This window comes from Salmo trutta, chromosome 33, assembly GCF_901001165.1.
Source record: "Salmo trutta chromosome 33, fSalTru1.1, whole genome shotgun sequence".
Classification (NCBI taxonomy): Eukaryota; Metazoa; Chordata; class Actinopteri; order Salmoniformes; family Salmonidae; genus Salmo; species Salmo trutta.
The window spans coordinates 29,528,915-29,551,534 of record NC_042989.1 but is presented as its reverse complement, the minus strand read 5'-3'; the positions used below and the strand labels follow the sequence as shown (position 1 = coordinate 29,551,534).

General features: G+C 43.5%; 1 protein-coding gene across 6 annotated transcripts in view; it reads right to left on the bottom strand.

Moving 5' to 3' along the window:
* Positions 1-418: 418 nt before the first annotated feature.
* Positions 419-22,620, bottom strand: part of LOC115172802 (protein GREB1) — an 81,837-nt gene continuing 59,635 nt past the window's right edge. For 3 of the 6 annotated variants that reach the window (XM_029730560.1, XM_029730563.1, XM_029730562.1), the window contains 24 exons: positions 21,884-22,069; positions 21,301-21,678; positions 20,973-21,101; positions 17,903-18,100; positions 17,552-17,749; positions 14,316-14,496; positions 14,012-14,201; positions 13,719-13,855; positions 12,933-13,287; positions 11,835-11,950; positions 11,524-11,741; positions 9,297-9,672; positions 8,684-9,149; positions 8,449-8,551; positions 7,945-8,100; positions 7,555-7,691; positions 4,150-4,305; positions 3,461-3,665; positions 3,104-3,266; positions 2,737-2,973; positions 2,372-2,507; positions 1,677-1,871; positions 1,392-1,530; positions 419-1,208 (listed from right to left, as the gene is read on the bottom strand). In XM_029730560.1, coding sequence (XP_029586420.1) covers positions 1,045-1,208; positions 1,392-1,530; positions 1,677-1,871; positions 2,372-2,507; positions 2,737-2,973; positions 3,104-3,266; positions 3,461-3,665; positions 4,150-4,305; positions 7,555-7,691; positions 7,945-8,100; positions 8,449-8,551; positions 8,684-9,149; positions 9,297-9,672; positions 11,524-11,741; positions 11,835-11,950; positions 12,933-13,287; positions 13,719-13,855; positions 14,012-14,201; positions 14,316-14,496; positions 17,552-17,749; positions 17,903-18,100; positions 20,973-21,101; positions 21,301-21,678; positions 21,884-22,069 — 4,919 coding nt within the window. In that variant the 3' untranslated portion in view covers positions 419-1,044. The remainder of the gene's footprint in view (positions 1,209-1,391; positions 1,531-1,676; positions 1,872-2,371; positions 2,508-2,736; positions 2,974-3,103; positions 3,267-3,460; positions 3,666-4,149; positions 4,306-7,554; positions 7,692-7,944; positions 8,101-8,448; positions 8,552-8,683; positions 9,150-9,296; positions 9,673-11,523; positions 11,742-11,834; positions 11,951-12,932; positions 13,288-13,718; positions 13,856-14,011; positions 14,202-14,315; positions 14,497-17,551; positions 17,750-17,902; positions 18,101-20,972; positions 21,102-21,300; positions 21,679-21,883; positions 22,070-22,620) is intronic. The other 3 variants (XM_029730564.1, XM_029730565.1, XM_029730561.1) reach the window with 3 other exon arrangements.

The window sequence follows — 22,620 nt, the reverse complement described above, 5'->3', positions numbered from 1 at the left end:
CTGCCCTCTGCTGGCCACAGATAGTGTCGAGTCTCCTATGTGTCACAAAAAATAATTCCAAGGGGGGAATAAAGAGGGAGACACCACCCCCTAGTGGTGGGAAACAAGAGTTGCAGTGAGAGATGTGTGAAGTGCAGTGAGTCAATGTTTAGAGCAGGGTTTTATGACTCCAGCACGATGGACAGCAAATGGGTGCATAAACTTTTGTTCCAGCCCTGCATCAACTATTCCTGGTCCAGACTACAGCCTGTGATTAGTTGATTATTTGAAACAGGTGTGTTAGTGCTGGGCTGGAATGAAAGCCTGCACTCCGAGTGGCTCTCTAGGACCTGATGGTAAAAAACATCATTCAGAAGAGCACCAACCTGGACGGATGTACAGCATAACAAACAGCAGATACTGTAAAATAGATTCAGACTGTTTTCAGAATATGTACATTTATACATTGTAAAACATACAGGACATTGTGTTTATAGAACATGACAACATCAATTTAAGTTTCTCAACATATTGATAATCAGGAGACCACAAACACGGAGCGTCAGAAATGAGAGCCACATACACATAAGAGTCCTCACGTAACACCTCTTAAAGAACACTGGCGTGAAATCACTAAAGAAAACATCTTCTTTTACATAGATAAGTACTTTTTACATGACACAAAACTGTCAAAATATATGCTAAATATTTAATCATTGTATATCACAAAAAACGTCTTAAAAAAAACGACACTTCATTAACTACAATAAGAATGGTGGCATGCACTGTGGAATGATGACTTGTAACAAATCACAACAGAGAGGTGGAGGGTTGATTGGAGTATTGTAGTATTGTAGTAAATACCACAGCAATGCTACAGTAAACAGAGCCATACCAGTCGCAGACTCATAGCTATATTCACTAGCAGATACTCTCTTCATGGGTTATTGGCTTGATCCACCAGAAGAGTACAGACAGTTTTTGGCTTTCTGTTTTGATCATACAGCAGGGTTCAAGATGAGGGGTTCGGGTTGAGATTCGTGGGTTTAGGAGTTAGGGGGGGGTTCATATGTGTTTCCCTGTGAGGAAGAAGAGGGGCCGGTCCTCTTTAGCGTTGGCTGTCTGGAACTCGTCACTCAGCCGGAACCTCCACTCGTCCTCGAGCTCCAGCCTCACCACTGTCTGTCTCAGAGAGCTGCGGTCAGCACATATCACACACAGAACCGCCCCTGGAGGAGGGAAGAGAGAATACTGTTGAAGAAGTGATGACTTCTCTGTGTGTGAGTCTGCCTGCATGGGTCTGCCTGCATGGGTCTGCCTGCATGGGTCTGCCTGCATGGGTCTGCCTGCATGGGTCTGCCTGCATGGGTCTGCCTGCATGGGTCTGCCTGCATGGGTCTGTGTGCGTTTACCTTTGAGGAAGTGAAAGTTCTTTAGGAATCCTGGCGTGACGAAGGAATCCCAGAAGCAGAGCAGCAGGCCGCTGAACAGCAGCCCTGTAGTACAGATGTTGATGGAGCGAGGTCTAGAACTCACAAAACACACCGTCACCTGGAGAGACAGAGAGAAAGAGAGAGAGGGAGGAAAGGATGGAGGGAGGGAAGGAAGGAGGGAGGGAGGGAAAGAGAGAGGCCCCAATGACTGATCTGACATCGAAACAATCACATATGTATTTGTGTGTGTGTGTGTGTGTGTACCTCAGGCCCCAGGTTGAGGTAGCAGTCTACAGACAGTATGGGGTGTGTGTAGTTGCATGTGCTAAGGGGGAACAGGCTAGCGTGTTGCAGGTATTTCTCCAGCAGTAGCTGTGCAGGCGTGGCCAGGAATGGATGCTTGCTGTCCGGGGCACAGATATACTGAGACGGCTGGACCGAGGTGGGGACGTCAGTCATCTGAAACCACACAATATATCAACATTACAATGGTCCTAGCATAAACGTTACAACAACATTACAATGGTCCTAGCATGAACGTTACAACAACATTACAATGGTCCTAGCATCAACGTTACAACAACATTACAATGGTCCTAGCATCAACGTTACAACAACATTACAATGGTCCTAGCATGAACGTTACAACAACATTACAATGGTCCTAGCATCAACGTTACAACAACATTACAATGGTCCTAGCATCAACGTTACAACAACATTACAATGGTCCTAGCATCAACGTTACAACAACATTACAATGGTCCTAGCATGAACGTTACAACAACATTACAATGGTCCTAGCATGAACGTTACAACAACATTACAACTGAGACATCACATCATATGAATCGATCCCTGCGGAACACCACATTTGATTTGAAGATGATGTTGTGAGTGTATGTATGTGTGTGGTTGCGTGTGTGTGTGTCTTTGTGGGTGTGTGTAAAAGACTGTACCTTGTTCTTGATGATGAAGGTGTGGTATCCTCCAATAGAGATCTGTTTCTTCATCACACTGAAGTTGTTGAAACGACAGATGAGCAGACCAGCACTGTGGACTCGCAGGGTGAAGTCCACATCATCACACGTAAACCTGAGGAGAAAGAGGAGGAGAGGAAAGTGGGAGAAGAGGAGCGACGGGAAAGAGAAGAGGCAGAGAGAAAGAGTGAGGGATGGTTCACATAGAAACCATTTCAACCTGCCACCACACTCTTCTTCCAAAACAAATTACTTATCTAAAGTTAAGTGTCTGTCCTCTCTAATCCATTCTGGTTGTACAGGACTATTCTAGCATGTTATTCAATTCTATTCTACTGTCTCACCTGTTCTGGTTGAACTGGACGCCCTGGGTCAGGTCCACGTTTAGAAGCAGGAAGTCGTGGAGGTGTCCTCTGGAGAAAGGCTCCCTGTGACGAGCTCCTCCCCCTGACCCCTGACCTGGGGAGTGACTGCTCCACTTCCTGATCCCACAGAGGCCGAACTGTGTGAGGTCAGGACACGCCTCCATGTGCTGCAGCACCTGCTTCAGAGACACACTCCTCTCTACAGGGCCTGAGGTACTGGAAGAGAGAAAGAGAGAGAGGATTACAGAGCAATGCAAGGACAACAAATTGTGTTGTTGTGTGTGTAGCTGAGAATCAATCCTTGTCGTGTGTATGTGTGTGTGTGTGTGTGAGTGTGACTGTATACCTGTGTGAGTCCAGGTCCACAGCGTTCCACATGACGCAGGAGTCGTCAGAGAGGATGATGAAGGGCCAGACGTCGGCTGGCGGCCCTCCTCCCTCCACCCTGCGGCTGCGTTCCAGCTCCAGGTTGTTATAGGACAGCTCCTTGATCAGGAAGTGGGCCGCACCTGGGGGAGGGGACAGAGGTCAGAGAGGGAGACATTGTCTCTGTATCTCATAATGTACGTTAGTTAGTTTGTTTGTTAGTTTGTTTGTTTGTGTGGGGGGAGAGGGTGAGAGATGGATGAAGGGAGGGGGAGTGAGAGTGAGAGAATGAGTGAGTTAGTTAGTGAGAAAGAGAGTGGAGGTGGTTATAGCGTACCGAGCCCGGCTCCATTGAAGATGGTGGGCAGCACCAGCATAATGTGGTTGGGCCAGTACTTCTTATAGACAGCCATCTCATACTCCTTGATGACCAGGATGTGGAGGTGGGCCGCCCCATCCATGGCGTGATACAGGTTGAACAGGCCATGCTCATGACGACCTGTTGTTGGGGTGAAGATGGGACTCTTGATACAGTCTGGGTTCTGATAGGGGAACGAGAAACATATACACGTTTGAGTGGGTTCCGCAACGATTTGATCTTCTCAGGGTTTCTATACTATGTATTATGTTGACTGTATATGTTAGTGGAGGTTTCAGATATGGAAGTATTATAGGAAGGAAGAAAGAAAGAAAGGAGTAAGAGAGGAAAAATAGGCTCTTGGGAGCTCCCTGGTGGTGAGATTATGCAGTGCATCCTCACTTCACTGATTGTGGGTTCAAGGAAGGGGTTAGTTGTGTGCTACTATGGTACAATTCTCTACTCTTCTCCTTGACATGTGTACCTGCTCAATCCCCCTAGCAGATTTAAAGGCACTGGATTGCTGTAATGAGTTAGCACCCTATTTCTTAAACCAATCCATTTATTTCACATCCATAAAGGGGAGTGAATGAGTGCACACCTCAGGAAGAAGGGTAGAGAATGGGTATTACGGTTAGTATTAAGGGTAAGGGGCTTAGTTAGATTACCCAATCGGAGGTGAGGGGCAGTCTCATGCTCTCTAGCTGGCCTCCTGGTTGGCTGAAGCTGAAGTGGTGTTGTTTAGACTTGGGGATGATGAAGTAGAGCTGGATCTCCTCCCCCAGCAGCAGGTGGGAGAAGGTGAAGGCATGCAGGGTCGACATCTACACATATACAATACACAAATAGAATACATTATCATACATCTACACATATACAGTACACAAAGAAAATACATTATCCTACATCTACACAAATAAAACATTATACATCTACACATGTAGAATAAACATAACACATTATCATACATATACACATATAGAATACATGATCATACAAATACACATATAGAATACATGATCATACATCTACGCATATAAATTCATGATTGTACATTTACACATTTAGAATACATTATCATACATCTACACAAATATAATACATTACCATACATCTACACAAATACAATACATTATCATACATATACACATATAGAATACATTATCATACATCTACACATATAAATTCATGATTGTACATTTATACATATAGAATACATTATCATACATCTACACAAATAAAATACCTTATCATACATATAGAATATATTATCACACATTATACACGTATAGAATACATTATTATACATCTACACATAAAGAACACATTATTATACATCTACACATAGAGAATACATTATTATACATCTACACCTATAGAATACATTATCATACATCTACACATATAGAATACATTATTATACATCTACACATGTAGAATGAACATATATAATACATTATTATACATCTACACACATAGAATACACTATCATACATATACACAAAAATAATACATTATCATACATATACACATAGAGAATACATTATTATACATCTACACATAGAGAATATATTACCGTACATCTACACATGTAGAATAAACATATATAACACATTACCATACATATAGAATACATGATCATACATCTACACATATAAATTAATGATTGAACATGTACACATATAGAATACATTATCATGTACAGTATCTACACATATAGAATACACATATAGAATACATTATCATACATACGTTTATGAATTAAATGTTCACTCCCTGTACTTGCTTCTCCTCTCCAAGCACCTGCCCTTACACATATAGAATACATTATCATACATCTACACATAAAGATACATTACCTTACATCTACACATGTAGAATGAACATATGTAACGCATTATCATACATATACACATATAGAATACATTATCATACATATACACATATAGAATACATGATCATACATCTACACATATAAATTCATGATTGTACATGTACACATATAGAATACATTATCATACATCTACACATATATAATACATTATTATACATATGCACATATATATATTATCATACATCCACACATATAGAATAAACATATATAATACAGATTTCCTACATCTACACATATAAAATACACATATAGAATACATTATCATACATACAGTTGAAGTCGGAAGTTTACATACACCTTTGCCAAATACATTTAAACTCAGTTTTTCACTATTCCTGACATTTAATCTTAGTAAAAATTCCCTGTTTTAGGTCAGTTAGGATCACCGCTTTATTTTAAGAATGTGAAATGTCAGAATAATAGTAGAGAGAATGATTTATTTCAGCTTTTATTTATTTCATCACATTCCCAGTGGGTCAGAAGTTTACATACACTCAAATAGTATTTGGTAGCATTGCCTTTAAATTGTTAAATTTGGGCCAAATGTTTCCCACAATAAAATGGGTGAATTTTGGCACATTCCCCCTGACAGAGCTGATGTAACTGAGTCAGGTTTGTAGGCCTCTTTGCTTGCACACGCTTTTTCAGTTCTGCCCACAAATTTTCTATGGGATTGAGGTCAGGTTGTTATCTTGACTTTGTTGTCCTTAAGCCATTTTGCCACAACTTTGGAAGTATGTTTTGGGTCATTGTCCATTGGAAGACCCATTTGCGACCAAGCTGTTTCATCAGACCAGAGGACATTTCTCCAAAAGTACGATCTTTGTCCCCATGTGTAGTTACAAACTGTAGTCTGACTTTTTTTATGGTGGTTTTGGAGCAGTGGCTTCTTCCTTGCTGAGCGGCCTTTCAGGTTATGTCGATATAGGACTCGTTTTACTGTGGATATAGATACTTTTGTACCTGTGGTCCCATGGTGTTTAAACTTGCGTACTATTGTTTGTACAGATGAATGTGGTACCTTCAGGCATTTGGAAATTGCTCCCAAGGATGAACCAGACTTGTTGATGTCTACAAAAAAAATGGCTGGTTTCTTTTGATTTTCCCATGATGCCAAGCAAAGAGGCACTAAGTTTGAAGGTAGGCCTTGAAATACATCCACAGGTACACCTCCAATTGACTCAAATGATGATAGGCTATCAGAAGCTTCTAAAGCCATGACATCATTTTCTGGAATTTTCCAAGCTGTTTAAAAGGCACAGTCAACTTAGTGTATGTAAACTTCTGACCCACTGGAATTGTGATACAGTGAATTATAAGTGAAATAATGTCTATAAACAATTGTTGGAAAAATTACTTGTGTCATGCACAAAGTAGATGTCCTAACCAACTTGCCAAAACTATAGTTTGTTAACAAGAAATGTGTGGATTGGTTGAAAAACAAGTTTTAATGACTCCAACCTAAGTGTATGTAAACTTCCAACTTCAACTGTATGCACATATAGAATACATTATCATACATCTACTCATATAAAATATATAGAATAGATATACATCTACACATCTATAATGCATTCAGAATGTATTCAGACCCCTTGCCTTTTCCCACATTTTCTTACGTTACACCCTTATTCTAAAATTGATTTAAGAAATGTTTTTTCCCTCATCAATCTACACACAATACCCCTTAATGACAAGGCAAAAAACAGGTTTAGACATTTTTGCAAATGTATAAAAAATTAAAAACAGAAACATCTCAAGGATGATCAATGGAAACAGGATGCACCTGAGCTCAATTTAGAGTCTTATAGTTTTTGTTTTTGCCTTGTCATTATGGGGTATTGTTTGTAGATTGCGGAGGATTTTTATTTATTGAATCAATTTTAGAAATGTGGAAAAGGTCAAGGGGTATGAATACTTTGGAAGGCACTGCATGTTTATATTTATAAATGAGAATATATTCATAATACATGATCATGTATCTACAGATATAGAATACATGATCATGTCCAAGAGAGATACAACATAACAATATATTAAAGACCAACTAAGCACTGATTAGTACAACTAATAATAAACAGTGTGTGTGCGTGTATGTTTGTGTGTGTGTTTGAGACCGTGTGTGTTTGAAACTGTGTGTGTGTGTTTGAGACTGTGTGTGTGTGTGTTCTCTGCTCACCTGGTATCCGGGGTTGAAAGCCATGTACTGGTGACACTGTTCACAGTGGTGGTAGGTATTGTAGGCTGCGTATTTAGACAGTTTGATTCTGTCCGTACGCCTCCGCAGATACACGTCCTCCTGATGTCTGGGGATTCCTGGGGGGAGAGCAGGGGCTGGGGGTTAGTCCACCAGGAGAACACCAGTCAACAACCATGGAATTACCATAGAGCATCTGAGAACCAGAACCACATACTGTAAACAGCTACAGAGTTTAGCCAATCATTGGTTATCTAGTTTGTTTTTTCTACAATAGTAGAACAAGAGACCAGGAGGCCCAAGACAATGATCTAGTAAGACTGCCTATGATAATGTTATGGTCCTAGAGAGATGTCCCGCTCCATGTCCAACCATCAATGTTGGGGTAGTAGTCAGGGCAGTAGACAGTGCTGATGTCTTCATATTTGGGGTCGTGGACGGTGTAGTCAAACGGCATGCCCCTCAGTGTGTCTGTGACTGGCCAGGAGGCACAGGTTGACTGGTACTGGACACGCTCCAGCTGACCACCTATACAACACAGATATGTATATATTCATAATACATTCATAACAGCTAATAGTGCCTTAAAACAACCTCATGTAGGGTTATCAGAGTCCAAACCGCTTCCGCGTCTGCACAGCTGTTTTCTAGAATCTTGGAGCGTTGGCTATGATAGTTTTGAAGTCTCAGCACGGCCCAGATGATGTATCTATCTGTCATCACATTCAGTTGAATGGAAGGTGCTCACAATGAGCTGCTGGACTATTAAGGCTCTGCACTCTTCACTGCTCTAATATACAATAGCACAGAGGTGTAAAACACAATTCAGAGACCCACAGCCACAGTGGTTATGGGGGTGTTGTCATGGTAACTCACTGAAGTTGATATCTTCCTCATCATAGATGTCCACCTCCATCAGTCTGATCAGCATACGAGACAGGATGCCCAGAAACTGGAGGTACGCCCCTGTCTTCCCCACCTGAAGAGTTTACAGGAGGCAGTATGGTGTGGGCGTGTTTCCACTGAGCAGCAGTCTGCATGTGTGTATGTCTGTGTATACCTGTGGGGGTCCGCTGAGCAGCAGTCTGCATGTGTGTATGTCTGTGTATACCTGCGGGGGTCCGCTGAGCAGCAGTCTGCATGTGTGTATGTCTGTGTATACCTGCGGGGGTCCGCTGAGCAGCAGTCTGCATGTGTGTATGTCTGTGTATACCTGCGGGGGTCCGCTGAGCAGCAGTCTGCATGTGTGTATGTCTGTGTATACCTGCGGGGGTCCGCTGAGCAGCAGTCTGCATGTGTGTATGTCTGTGTATACCTGCGGGGGTCCGCTGAGCAGCAGTCTGCATGTGTGTATGTCTGTGTATACCTGCGGGGGTCCGCTGAGCAGCAGTCTGCATGTGTGTATGTCTGTGTATACCTGCGGGGGTCCGCTGAGCAGCAGTCTGCGGGGATGGAAGTTGTCTGTGCACCCCTTTGCAGGGCGGTTGCTGCTGTCCATGTGGTGAGGCCGTGGGATGGTCCACTGGCGGTAATACAGAGACTGTTCTGTACACGTCATCATCTTACTCAGCAGAGGTCTGACACAGAGGAAGGGAAAGCTTCATTAGAAACGTTGATATACAGCATCATCTTACTCAACTGTGTGTGTGTGTGTGTGTGTGTGTGTGTGTGTGTGTGTGTGTGTGTGTGTGTGTGTGTGTGTGTGTGTGTGTGACTTTTCCTACCTGAAGGAGCTGGCCCAGGTCACAGACCGGTGTGGTAAGAAGGAGGTGCAGCGAGGCAGCCCGCTGCCGTGGCACGCCTTGATGATGTCATAGAGTCCCCGGGGCAGCAGCAGGGAAGGGGGGCGGCTCACCCCCCGTGCCCAGGAGCAGCCCTGAAGGAGAGAGGGGGGTAGGGGGGAGGAGGAATCCAAGGAAGTGGACTTGGAGGGCCGGCGCTGGGTGTTGGGGGGGCGGTGAGGGTCTGGGGGGGTGGTGTGGGGATGGAGGGGGTCCGCAGCAATGCTGCCGGGGAAGGTTCGGGGGGTCTGGAGAACTGAGGGAGGGTGAGGGAGAGAGGGAGCGGTGTGACCCAAGCCAGGGAGGTCAGATTTCAGAGCTAGAGGGAAGAGAAGAGGAAGAGGGTTAGATAAGAACACAGAGGTGAGTTATATTGTTGATATAGATAAGAACACAGAGGTGAGTTATACTGTTGATATGGAGAAGAACACAGAGGTGAGTTATATTGTTGATATAGAGAAGAACACAGAGGTGAGTTATATTGTTGATATAGATAAGAACACAGAGGTGAGTTATACTGTTGATATGGAGAAGAACACAGAGGTGAGTTATATTGTTGATATAGATAAGAACACAGAGGTGAGTTATACTGTTGATATGGAGAAGAACACAGAGGTGAGTTATATTGTTGATATAGAGAAGAACACAGAGGTGAGTTATATTGTTGATATAGATAAGAACACAGAGGTGAGTTATACTGTTGATATGGAGAAGAACACAGAGGTGAGTTATATTGTTGATATAGATAAGAACACAGAGGTGAGTTATATTGTTGATATAGATAAGAACACAGAGGTGAGTTATATTGTTGATATAGAGAAGAACACAGAGGTGAGTTATACTGTTGATATGGAGAAGAACACAGAGGTGAGTTATATTGTTGATATAGATAAGAACACAGAGGTGAGTTATACTGTTGATATAGATAAGAACACAGAGGTGAGTTATATTGTTGATATGGAGAAGAACACAGAGGTGAGTTATACTGTTGATATGGAGAAGAACACAGAGGTGAGTTATATTGTTGATATAGAGAAGAACACAGAGGTGAGTTATACTGTTGATATAGAGAAGAACACAGAGGTGAGTTATACTGTTGATATAGAGAAGAACACAGAGGTGAGTTATACTGTTGATATGGAGAAGAACACAGAGGTGAGTTATATTGTTGATATAGATAAGAACACAGAGGTGAGTTATATTGTTTATATGGAGAAGAACACAGAGGTGAGTTATACTGTTGATATGGAGAAGAACACAGAGGTGAGTTATATTGTTGATATAGAGAAGAACACAGAGGTGAGTTATACTGTTGATATGGAGAAGAACACAGAGGTGAGTTATATTGTTGATATAGATAAGAACACAGAGGTGAGTTATATTGTTGATATAGAGAAGAACACAGAGGTGAGTTATATTGTTGATATAGAGAAGAACACAGAGGTGAGTTATACTGTTGATATGGAGAAGAACACAGAGGTGAGTTATATTGTTGATATAGATAAGAACACAGAGGTGAGTTATATTGTTGATATGGAGAAGAACACAGAGGTGAGTTATACTGTTGATATAGAGAAGAACACAGAGGTGAGTTATACTGTTGATATAGAGAAGAACACAGAGGTGAGTTATACTGTTGATATGGAGAAGAACACAGAGGTGAGTTATACTGTTGATATGGAGAAGAACACAGAGGTGAGTTATATTGTTGATATAGATAAGAACACAGAGGTGAGTTATATTGTTGATATGGAGAAGAACACAGAGGTGAGTTATACTGTTGATATAGATAAGAACACAGAGGTGAGTTATACTGTTGATATAGATAAGAACACAGAGGTGAGTTATATTGTTGATATGGAGAAGAACACAGAGGTGAGTTATATTGTTGATATAGATAAGAACACAGAGGTGAGTTATATTGTTGATATAGAGAAGAACACAGAGGTGAGTTATATTGTTGATATAGAGAACAACACAGAGGTGAGTTATACTGTTGATATAGAGAACAACACAGAGGTGAGTTATATTGTTGATATAGAGAAGAACACAGAGGTGAGTTATACTGTTGATATATAAACAGTCAAATGTGTTGTTAAGTGTTAGAAACACCTGATATTGTCTCATTTAATTGCTAGAATTTAGTTGTATTTAACTGAACATCTCTCACCGTTCTCTCCCCCCTCCTTCTCCTCGTTGTCGGTGCTGTTGAGTTTGTCTGAGTCGCTCTCTGACAGGTCACTGCCCAGGTCGGGCGCGTGGCCGTGGGGTTGTGACCCCTGGGACTCCACCCTCACCAGGTAGGCCGCCAATCCTAGCTCCTGCTCCAACGCCGTGCGCTGCAGGTAGTAGGAGCTTATCACACGCAGATCACAGTACTTCAGTGATCTGGTCGGAGGACAGAGAAAATACATCAATCAACCAATCCAATGTTTGCGTATGTGTGTGTGTATGTGTGTGCTTGCGTGCGTGTGTGTGTACCTGGGTAGGGACTCTCCCAGGGGGTCTGCCCCAGAGAGGATGAGGATGCAGGGTAGGGCCTCTAGCTCCAGGTAGGTACGAGGAACCCAGTCTGTCTCCTGGATCTTCAGCCATGTCTGGACACACACACACACACACACACACACAGGCGTTTACCAAGTACTAGGACAGTAATAGATCGAATAAGGTTACAGTATATGTCGCCTGCCCTACTTTGAGATTGTTTTACAATGCTGTCCACTAAGGAACCTACTGTAGCTAACTGTCACGTGGGGTAACAACCCTAAGCTAGATCCATATCCCTGTTCATGTGATCTAAAAGGCAAAACTGATCCTAAATCAGCACTCCTACTCTGAGACGGTTTAAGTACATACACTACTGTTCAAAAGTTTGGGGTCACTTAGAAATATTCTTGTTTTTGAAAGAAAAGCAATTTTTTTGGCCATTAAAATAACATCAAATTGTAAATGGCTATTGTAGCTGGAAACGGCTGATTTTGAATGGAATATCTACATAGGCTTACAGAGGCGCATTATCAGCAACCATCACTCCTGTGTTAGCTAATCCAAGTTTATCATTTTAAAAGGCTAATTGATCATTAGAAAACCCTTTTGCAATTATGTTAGCACAGCTGAAAACTGTTGTTCTGATTAAAGAAGCAATAAAACTGGCCTCTTTAGACTAGTTGAGTATCTGGAGCATCAACATTTGTGGGTTCGATTACAGGCTCAAAATGTCTAGAAACAAATAACTTTCTTCTGAAACTCATCAGTCTATTTTTGTTCTGAGAAATGAAGGCTATTCCATGTGAGAAATTGCCAAGAAACTGAAGATCTCGTACAACTCTGTGTACTACTCCCTTCACAGAACAGTGCAAACTGGCTCTAACCAGAATAGAAAGAGTAGTGGGAGGCCCCGGTGCACAACTGAGCAAGAGGACAAGTACATTAGAGTGTCTAGCTGGAGAAACAGACGCCTCACAAGTCCTCAACTGGCAGCTTCTTTAAATAATACCCACAAAACACCAGTCTCAACTTCAACAGTGAAGCGGCGACTCCGGGATGCTGGCCTTCAGTTCTCCTGTTGTTTAACCTTACCTTGATGCGCTCAGTGAAGCTCTGTCCTATGCTGAGGGTTTGGCTGGGGTTTCCCAGGATGATCTCAAAGCGCTCCCCCAGCCCCAGTCTCTGTCTGATCCGCACCAGCCGTTGGTGGGCCCACCCTGCCAGAGCCAATGAGGGGAGCCGTAGCAGCACCATGTGACCGTGGTGGGAGGGGCATCGCTGGGCGGAGCTAAGCAGGCTCTGGACGATCTCCAGCGTCTCGACGGAGGTGTGTTTATGTTGGCTTCGCCCCCCTGAGCCAGACCGACCCGACACGGCCATCATGGCCACACAGTAGTGTTGTATTAAAACCTGGGTCCGGATCACTGCACTGTGTAGCTTGGGGAACCTGGGACAGGGGAATCAAGGAATTCAGTTATTAGTTACATGCTTGTGTCATTTCTGGGCTCCCGAGTGGCGCAGCAGTCTAAGGCACTGCATCTCAGTCCTAGAGGTGTCACTACAGACCCTGGTTTGAGTCCAGGCTTTATCACAACCGGCCGTGATTGGGAGTCCCATAAGGCGGTGCACAATTGGCCCAGCATCATTCGGGTTTGGCTAGGTGTAGGGCGTCATTGTAAATAAGAATTTGTTCTTAACTGACTTGCCTAGTTAAATAAAGGTTAAATAAATAAAACATTTAGTAGGAAAAGAAATTGATAGCCCAAATTAAATCTTGTGTATTTTTTGTGAATGTGTGACTGCATGAGTGAGTATATGTGTGTTTCTGAGTGTGTGTGCGTGTATATGTGTATGTACGTGTGTATATGTGTGTGTTACCTCTCCTCCAGGACAGAGGCCATGCTTTCGAAGGAGCTGTCGTAGCGGAGGAGAGGCAGACCGCTGCCTGAACGAGTCGAGTCCAGCAGCTCAGACACACCAAAGTACTGTGTCTTCTCAAGGTACAGATCCACTTCCTACACACACACACACACACACACACACACACACACACACACACACACACACACACACACACACACACACACACACGAGAGTTTGAGGAAGCAGTGTACGTGTGTGTGTGACTCTCTCTGTGTGTGACTGTTTGTGTATGCGAGAGAGTGTCTTACATTATTGAAAGCAGAGGGCCAGTGTATCTCGTTGTAAGGGCTGATGCGTGTGTGTTGTGTCTGCAGGGCAAAGGGGAACGAGGTGACGTGGAGAGTCAGGATGTTGTTGGCGTCTCTGATCTGACAGGAGTTGAGCAGGCTGTCCACCAACCCACTGCCGGAGTCACCACCGCTGGCACCATACCCTCCACTGGGAACCACGGGATATATATGTTATGATCATGTTAGAAACACAAGGACACACACACACACACCCATGCACATACACGAGTACTCATGCAAACACACAAAAACACACACACACCTGCTGATGTCCCAGTGAGCGTGGTCATGAACCAGGATGAAGAGTGTGTTGGGGTTCCTGTTTGCTTCCTGTATGAGGTCATCAATGCGCGCCCTGGCCTCCTGGTCCATCTTCACCACGTAGCGCTCTGCCTCTCTCTGAGACAGACAGTCTTGCTCCAACCCCAGATTCTGTAGGACACCTAGGGTACACACACAGGCAGGGATTACACACACACACGCACGGTAGCCTTGTGGTTAAGGTCGCTAGTTAGAATCCCAGAGTTGGCAAGGTGTAAAAATCTGATGTTCTGCCCTTGAGCAAGGCAGGTACCCCCAACAACAACTGCTCCCCGTGTGCCGATGATGAGGACGTTGATTAAGGCAGTCCCACACACCTCTCTGATTCAGAGGGGTTGGGTTAAATGCAGAAGACACATTTCAGTTGAATGCATTCAGTTGTACAACTGACTAGGTATCCCCTTTCCCTTTACACACAGACAGACACACACATGGCATCAATGTGTTTCAGGTGAAAGTTTGAGTAACAAGAGCCAACACATCTCTGAATTTAGGTTTCTATAAAACACACCAGCAGGGGGCTCTGTGTCTTCAGCCTGCTAGGTTTCTATAAAAGACACCAGCAGAGGGCTCTGTGTCTTCAGCCTGCTAGGTTTCTATAAAACACACCAGCAGGGGGCTCTGTGTCTTCAGCCTGCCAGGTTTCTATAAAACACACCAGCAGGGGGCTCTGTGTCTTCAGCCTGCCAGGTTTCTATAAAACACACCAGCAGGGGGCTCTGTGTCTTCAGCCTGCCAGGTTTCTATAAAACACACCAGCAGGGGGTTCTGTATCTTCAGCCTACTAGGTTTGTATAAAACACACCAGCAGGGGGCTCTGTATCTTCAGCCTGCTAGGTTTGTATAAAACACACCAGCAGGGGGCTCTGTGTCTTCAGCCTGCTAGGTTTCTATAAAACACACCAGCAGGGGGCTCTGTGTCTTCAGCCTGCTAGGTTTCTATAAAACACACCAGCAGGGGGCTCTGTGTCTTCAGCCTGCTAGGTTTCTATAAAACACACCAGCAGGGGGCTCTGTGTCTTCAGCCTGCTACACAACAGACATCAGTCAGAGGAGAACAAGAACTGAAGACAACTTCCTGGAAGTCACCTCAGGAGGGATGGAGGTGGAGGAAAGAAGGGGGAGGACGAGCAGGAATAAGAAGAAGAAAGTTAAAAAAAAATACAATTTAAAGTTTTATTTGAACCCTAAATGGTTTTCAAGTAGATTAATAAGAAAAGCTCATCCATTGTTTAAAAATGACCTTTTTGCCTTTGTGCAGATTGCCATGTCTCATTTTCGATTAATTGAAAATGATACTTTTTTCAAAGTATCTGTCTTTTTCAAAAAAGTATCACAGAGCTGGCTACAATTACAATTTCATCCCCCTGAAAAGATAGAACAAATATTACAACAAATATTATGGCTGAACTCAAATGTGCTGGTTGATAAAATACCTGTATTTATGGGAAATATGTTTGAAAAGGGTATTTTGTTCTTAAATGATATTGTAAATTGTAATGGTAGAGTTATGTCCTTCATGGAGTTATCAGAATTGTACGGGATGGTCTGCTCAATCCAAGAGTACAACCAATTGATTACAGCATTGCCTCAAAAAGGGAGGAGGCGGTTGGCAGAGGGAGGAGGTAGGGAACTGGTTTGTCTGCCCAAAATAAAGGATCAAAACTGGCGGAGAAATAAAAATATCATAAATAGGAAAGTATACCAGTTTTATTTGAGGACCAGGATGTTGACAACTGTGCCATACAGATTGCAAAATAGTTGGGAAGAGATTTTTGATGTACCGATTCCATGGTACAGGGTGTATGAGTTGATATATAAAAGAACGCAAGATTCAAGACTTCGTGCTTTTCAGCTAAAATTATTATATAGAATTCTTGCCACCAACAAAATGTTGAATATTTGGGGCATAAAATCATCGAAGCTCTGCAGATTTTGTTGTGAGGATACAGAATCAATAGACCATTTATTTTGGTATTGTCCTCAGGAAGCCTGTTTCTGGTCTCAGGTTCAGGAATGTTTCTCAATGCATATCATTGATCTAAAATTGACCCTAGAAATAGTACTGTTAGGAGATCTGGAGAGACCGGGTCAGTCAATTACTAATATACTAATACTCTTAGTAAAAGTATTTATCTTCAACACGCAATCTGTAGATTCTATTCGATTAGATAGATTGAAATTGTACGTTAAACATCATAGCATAGTTGAAAGATATGTGTTGCGTAGAAACACGAAGTGGGTGGCCAGCAGAGATAGATGGGTTGGGCTGAGGGAAGCTGAGGGTTGGTATGTGGAATTGGAGACAAGTGGGAATGGAGTTGCTGTGTGAGAGAGAGAATGATGGTCAAAAGATAAAGGGAAAAAAAGTCAAAATAAAACATAATAAAAGTACATTTGAATGACACTAAGTGGCAGTGTTTTTACAACTAATGCCGGTTTGCTGAGGCTGATGCCGTGCAGGTGTTTGTACACATGCATAAACACACACTCTCATTCAAATAAACACATACAAGAACACACACATACATGTAATAGTGCCAGACATGCAAACAAATATATAAAGTAGGCATTGCTGTTATGATTTCAGTTGTCATTGATGTCCTTTGTTTTAAAATTATTATAAAACAATTTAAAAAATGGCATTGTTGTTTGCTGTTTTCTTCTGTCTTTTCCTTTTTTCTCTTTAGTTCATTCTCTTGGTTGTTGGTGTGTTGGGGGGTTCTTGGGGGTGGGGAATGGAATATATTGTATTTTATTTGGGGGGGGGACTGTGGGAGGGGTCTTGAATGGTTGAGGGACAGCTATTGGGGAACTGTGGGGGATCTTGGAGGGTTCGGGTTTCACAAGATTGTGATCATAAAAAAGGAAACTGACATATATTTTATATCACTATCATGCACACGCACACGCACCCCCACACATAAGGATGGCTCTGTTGCGGAAAGATTGATACATGTTTGATAGTGTCTTGATGCTGTATTGTTTGTCTTTCATGTTCTAATACTTTAATGTTACCCCTTCCTTGTGTGTTTTGTAATAAATAATTATATAAAAAAAAGAATTAAAAAAGAAAGAAGAAGAGGAGTCTGTTGACAGGTGGAATAGAAGTAAAAGAAACAGAAGAGGATAAAGAGGAGGTAAGAGAGGACGAGGGAAAAGAGGAGGGACAGTTACCTGAGTTCCAGAGATGCAGTACAGTCTGTTGGAAGGTAACCTCAGAAGGAGGGACACAAATGAGGAAGTGGACCCTGTCGAAGGAGCCCAGGTCCAGGTTCTGAGTGCTGGAGTCAGCGATGGCACACACATGGGACAGCAGCTTCCTGGCTACCACCAACTGGATGGGCCGTACCTCCCGCCACTCCACACGGTACTCTACACACACACGTGGAAACACACATATTAGACACAATATATACACAAAAAGCATCTATGCGCAAGCACAGACACAAATTCAATTCAACACACACATACAGTATGTAGCTCCGTCAGACTACAAACATTTCCTGATCAGTGCGTGTGCCTCACCTGAGCAGGATGCCTTGGGGCTCTCTGCTCTGTCTGTGTGTGTGTCTCTGGCTGGCTCTTTGGGGATGCCTGTAGCTCTGGCCGTCTGTCTGTCTATAGGCTTGCTGTCTCCTGTACACTCCTGACTGATGGACAGGGGGGTCAGTTGGCTCCTGCTCTCCACAGCAGCACTCTCCAGCAACACATCTATATCACCTTCTGACACACACACACACACACACACACACACACACACACACACACACACACACACACACACACACACACACACACACACACACACACACACACACACACACACACACACATGGTGAGAAACAGTAAATCCAAACCATTAGTCTAAGATGTGTAAATATACACAAACACACCATATCTCTCTCTCTCTTTCTCACTCGCTCATTATGTCTCAATTCAATTCAAAGGGCTTTATTGGCATGGGAAACATATATTACAGTTTTTTACAATCACTCTGCCACTAATTTCGGAACCTTGATGTCATTTTTCAAAACTCGACACAAAACTCACAACCAGTGATCAAAATGCACATTTTTCAAAACTCTAACACTTTTTCCAATTGCTTGGATACAATACACATAAAGTTAAGATCATTTGTTCATTGAACTAAAATCACCTGTTTAAAATGACACAACTTAACATCAAAGTATTACCATTTCAAAATGCAGTTCACACATTACATCTGAGATGACTGTCTATTCATTTCATTACAATGATCTAACTATCAATTGATACAACTGATCAAAATGATAAGTAACTGTTGCATTACTCTTAATGCATAGTTTTATGGAAACTGACAAACAATATAAACCAATTGGACTACATTATCTATGGCTGTAATATTTCATCATCATTCTTTATCAGACACTTTCTATGGTCCCATGTACCACTTTTCTAGACCATGTTTTCAGATTTGACATTACTGTACACTCACAGGCCACTTTATTAGGTACACCTATCTAGTATCTAGTACTGGGTAGGACCCCCCTGCCTCCACAACAGCCTGAATTATTCACAGTGTTGTACGTTAAGAGATGCCCTTCTGCACACCACTGTTTTAAACGGCTGATATTTGAGCATTTGTGTCCTTTCTGTTAGCGTGAATGAGTCTGGACATTCTCCTCTGACCTCTCTCATTAACAAGGTGTTTTTGCCCACAGAACTGTCGCTCAGTGAATGTGTTTTGTTTATCGCACCATTCTCTGTAAACTCTAGAGACTGTAGTGCGTAAAAATCCCAGGAAGGCAGCTGTTTCTGAGATGCTGGAATCACCATGTGTGCCATCAACAATCATACCACGGTCAAAGTTGCTTAGATTACTCATCTTGCCCGTTCTAATGTTTGGTCGGACAACAACTATAGCTCTCTACTCTATATACTCTATATATTGAGTTGCAGGCAGCCACATGATTCGCTGTTTGAATGTAACCTTCCTTGATGAGCTAAATCAGGTGTGTAGAGCTGATGGCGTGACCTATGTCATTGTGTGGGATAATGTCAGGTTCCACCATGCTCAAGCATAGTTTCAGGCCCATCCACAATTTATCACCCTGTACTTACCCCCATACTCTCCTTTCCTTAACCCAATTGAGGAGTTTTTCTCCACATGGAGGTGGAAGGTATATGATAGGCGCCCTCATGAACAAGCCACCCTTCTCCAGGCCATGGATGACGCATGCAATGACATCACGGCAGACCAGTGTCAGGCCTGGATTCGCCCGAAGATTCTTCCCAAGATGTTTGGCTAATGAAAACATCCATTGTGATGTGGATGAGAACCTGTGGCCAAATCCACAAGACAGGTTTGATGGAAATATAGAAGTACAGTAATTTTGTTTTGCTTTTTACAGTAAGCCAGGTGAGGAACACTACAGTTGACCTTTAACTGTTTTTTCTTTTTTTGTAGCAAATTATTTTTGCTTTGATTCTAAGAAACCTATGTTGTGATTTTATTGTATTTCATCAATAAATGTCATATTTTGTTCAATGATTCCACTGTGTCTGTAGTATTCTCTCTACTAGTCCTTTTACAGTGATGTATTTATGTGTAGTACCATAATGAAACATGTATCACATATTTTGTACTACAATATTTAATTATTGTACGAACAACTACACAGTGAAACTATCGGTATCTTGTGTGTGGGTGATCTAAATGAATGTTCCTATGGTATTTCATGATAAATGAGTTATTTGAACCAATGATTCTGCAAGTGCAAGGGTTCTTTAAAGATATGAATGCACAATGCAATGTTTTGAACATTGGACAGCCTGTTTTACAGGTGATGACCGTTTTGAGTTTTGTGTCTAGAGTTTTGAAAAATGACCACAAGGTTCTGAAATTAGTGCCAAAAGGATTGTAAAAAACTGCAACATGGCCAAAGCAAGTGAAGTAGATAATAAACAAAAGAGAAATAAACAATAAAAATGAACAGTAAACATTACACTCACAGAAGTTCCAACAGAATAAAGACATTTCAAATGTCATATTATGTCTTTATACAGTGTTGTAACGATGTGCAAATGGTTCAAGTACAAAAGGGAAAATAAATCAACATAAATATGGGTTGTATTTATTATGGTGTTTGTTCTTCACTGGCTGCCCTTTTCTTGTGGCAATTGCTCACAAATCTTGCTGCTGTGATGGCACACTGTGGTATTTCACCGAGTAGATATCGGAGGATATCAAAATCGGCTTTGTTTTCAAATTCTTTGTGAGTCTGTGTAATCTGAGGGAAACATGTGTCTCTAATAAGGTCAAATATTTGGCAGGAGGTTAGGAAGTGCAGCTCAGCTCACCTCATTTTGTGGGCAGTGTGCACATAGCCTGTCTTCTCTTGAGAGCCAGGTCTGCCTACAGCGGCCTTTCTCAATAGCAAGGCTATGCTCACTGAGTCTGTACATAGTCAAAGCTTTCCTTAAGTTTGGGTCAGTCACAGTGGTCAGGTATGTCTCTCTCTCTGTGTCTCTCTCTCTCTGTGTCTCTTTCTCTCTCTCTCTCTCTCTCTCTCTCTCTCTCTCTCTCTCTCTCTCTCTCACTCACTCACTCACTTACCAGGTCCCAGAGAGTTGCAGAAGGTAGTGAGCTCCTGGGTCATGCCAGAGGACAGCTGTTGACTGATCTCTCTCAGACTATCACTGGGACTGAACATCCCCTCAGTCAGGGCACGACACTGGTGTTGACCTACAACACACACACACACACACACACACACACACACACACACACACACACACACACACACACACACACACACACACACACACACACACACACACACACACACACACACACACACACACACACACACACAGTACACTTACAGACAAAGGAACCCACAAAAAAATGACACCCCCCCCTCCCAATCCCTCTACACACACACCTGTCACCACCATGCAGGACTCTGTCTCCTGTCCCTTGGCTGTACAGATGATGACCACATAGTTGGTATGAGCCAGCTGTCCCTCCATCAGCCTACTGAAGGTGTCAGCCAGCCCCAGAGCCATCGAGGCCTTCTCCCCCAGAACCACCACTCCCCCCCCACATGACGAGGCTGCCAGGTTGGCCAGCCAGGGCAGCTGGGAGGGGGTGAGGGGCTGGGCCTGGGGCAGTGGAAGCCCAGGCAGGGTGTAGGGAGCCTGGGGGAGGGAGAGGCCAGGCTGGGGCTGCTGGTACTGGTGGATCTCACTGAGGTGGGACTCTCTCCAGGAACGCATGAAGATCTGCTCCAGGTCCTCAATCAGCGGGACCTGGTCTGGGCCTGGAGGGACACGACATTAACCAGGTACTACCAACTAGGTTTTTACCCACTGTCTCAATGTAATAGTACATTCTGCACAATTTCGGGTGCTATTCAATCTGTATCGCTGAAGCGTTACAGATTGCCTTCTCTCTCTCTTTCTCTCTTTCTCTCGCTCTCTCTCTCTCTCTCTCTCTCTCTCTCTCTCTCTCTCTCTCTCTCTCACCTAGTTGCACCAGGTAGTATACAGTGAGTAGTATCTGCATCTCTACAGACAGGGGCTGTATGGGAGAGGGTCCGTAGTGTTGGTAGACCCTGGGTAGGGCCTGGCAGTTCTGATAGCAGCTCTGGAGCAGGGAACTGACCTGCACATCAGACACCTTACCACTCAGCCGAGGTAGGCTGCCATGACCTGGGACCGGAGACAAAACACACACGGGTCACACACACGGGTCACACACACGGGTCACACACACGGGTCACACACACAGGTCACACACACGGGTCACACACACGGGTCACACACACGGGTCACACACACGGGTCACACACAGGATCAGATCGTGGGAAAAAGGAGAGAGAGATAATGGATACCCCCTAAGGAGTGGAGGGGTGGAGGGATGAGGGGGGATAGGAGGAGAGGTGGAGGGATGGAGGGATGAGCGGGGATAGGAGGAGAGGTGGAGGGGTGGAGGGATGAGCGGGGATAGGAGGAGAGGTGGAGGGATGAGCGGGGATAGGAGGAGAGGTGGAGGGATGGAGGGATAAGGGGGGATAGGAGGAGAGGTGGAGGGATGGAGGGATGAGCAGGGATAGGAGGAGAGGTGGAGGGGTGGAGGGATGAGCGGGGATAGGAGGAGAGGTGGAGGGGTGGAGGGATGAGCGGGGATAGGAGGAGAGGTGGAGTAACAGATTGAGGTGAAGGGGTGGTTGAGAGAGAGACAGGTGGAGTAACAGATTGAG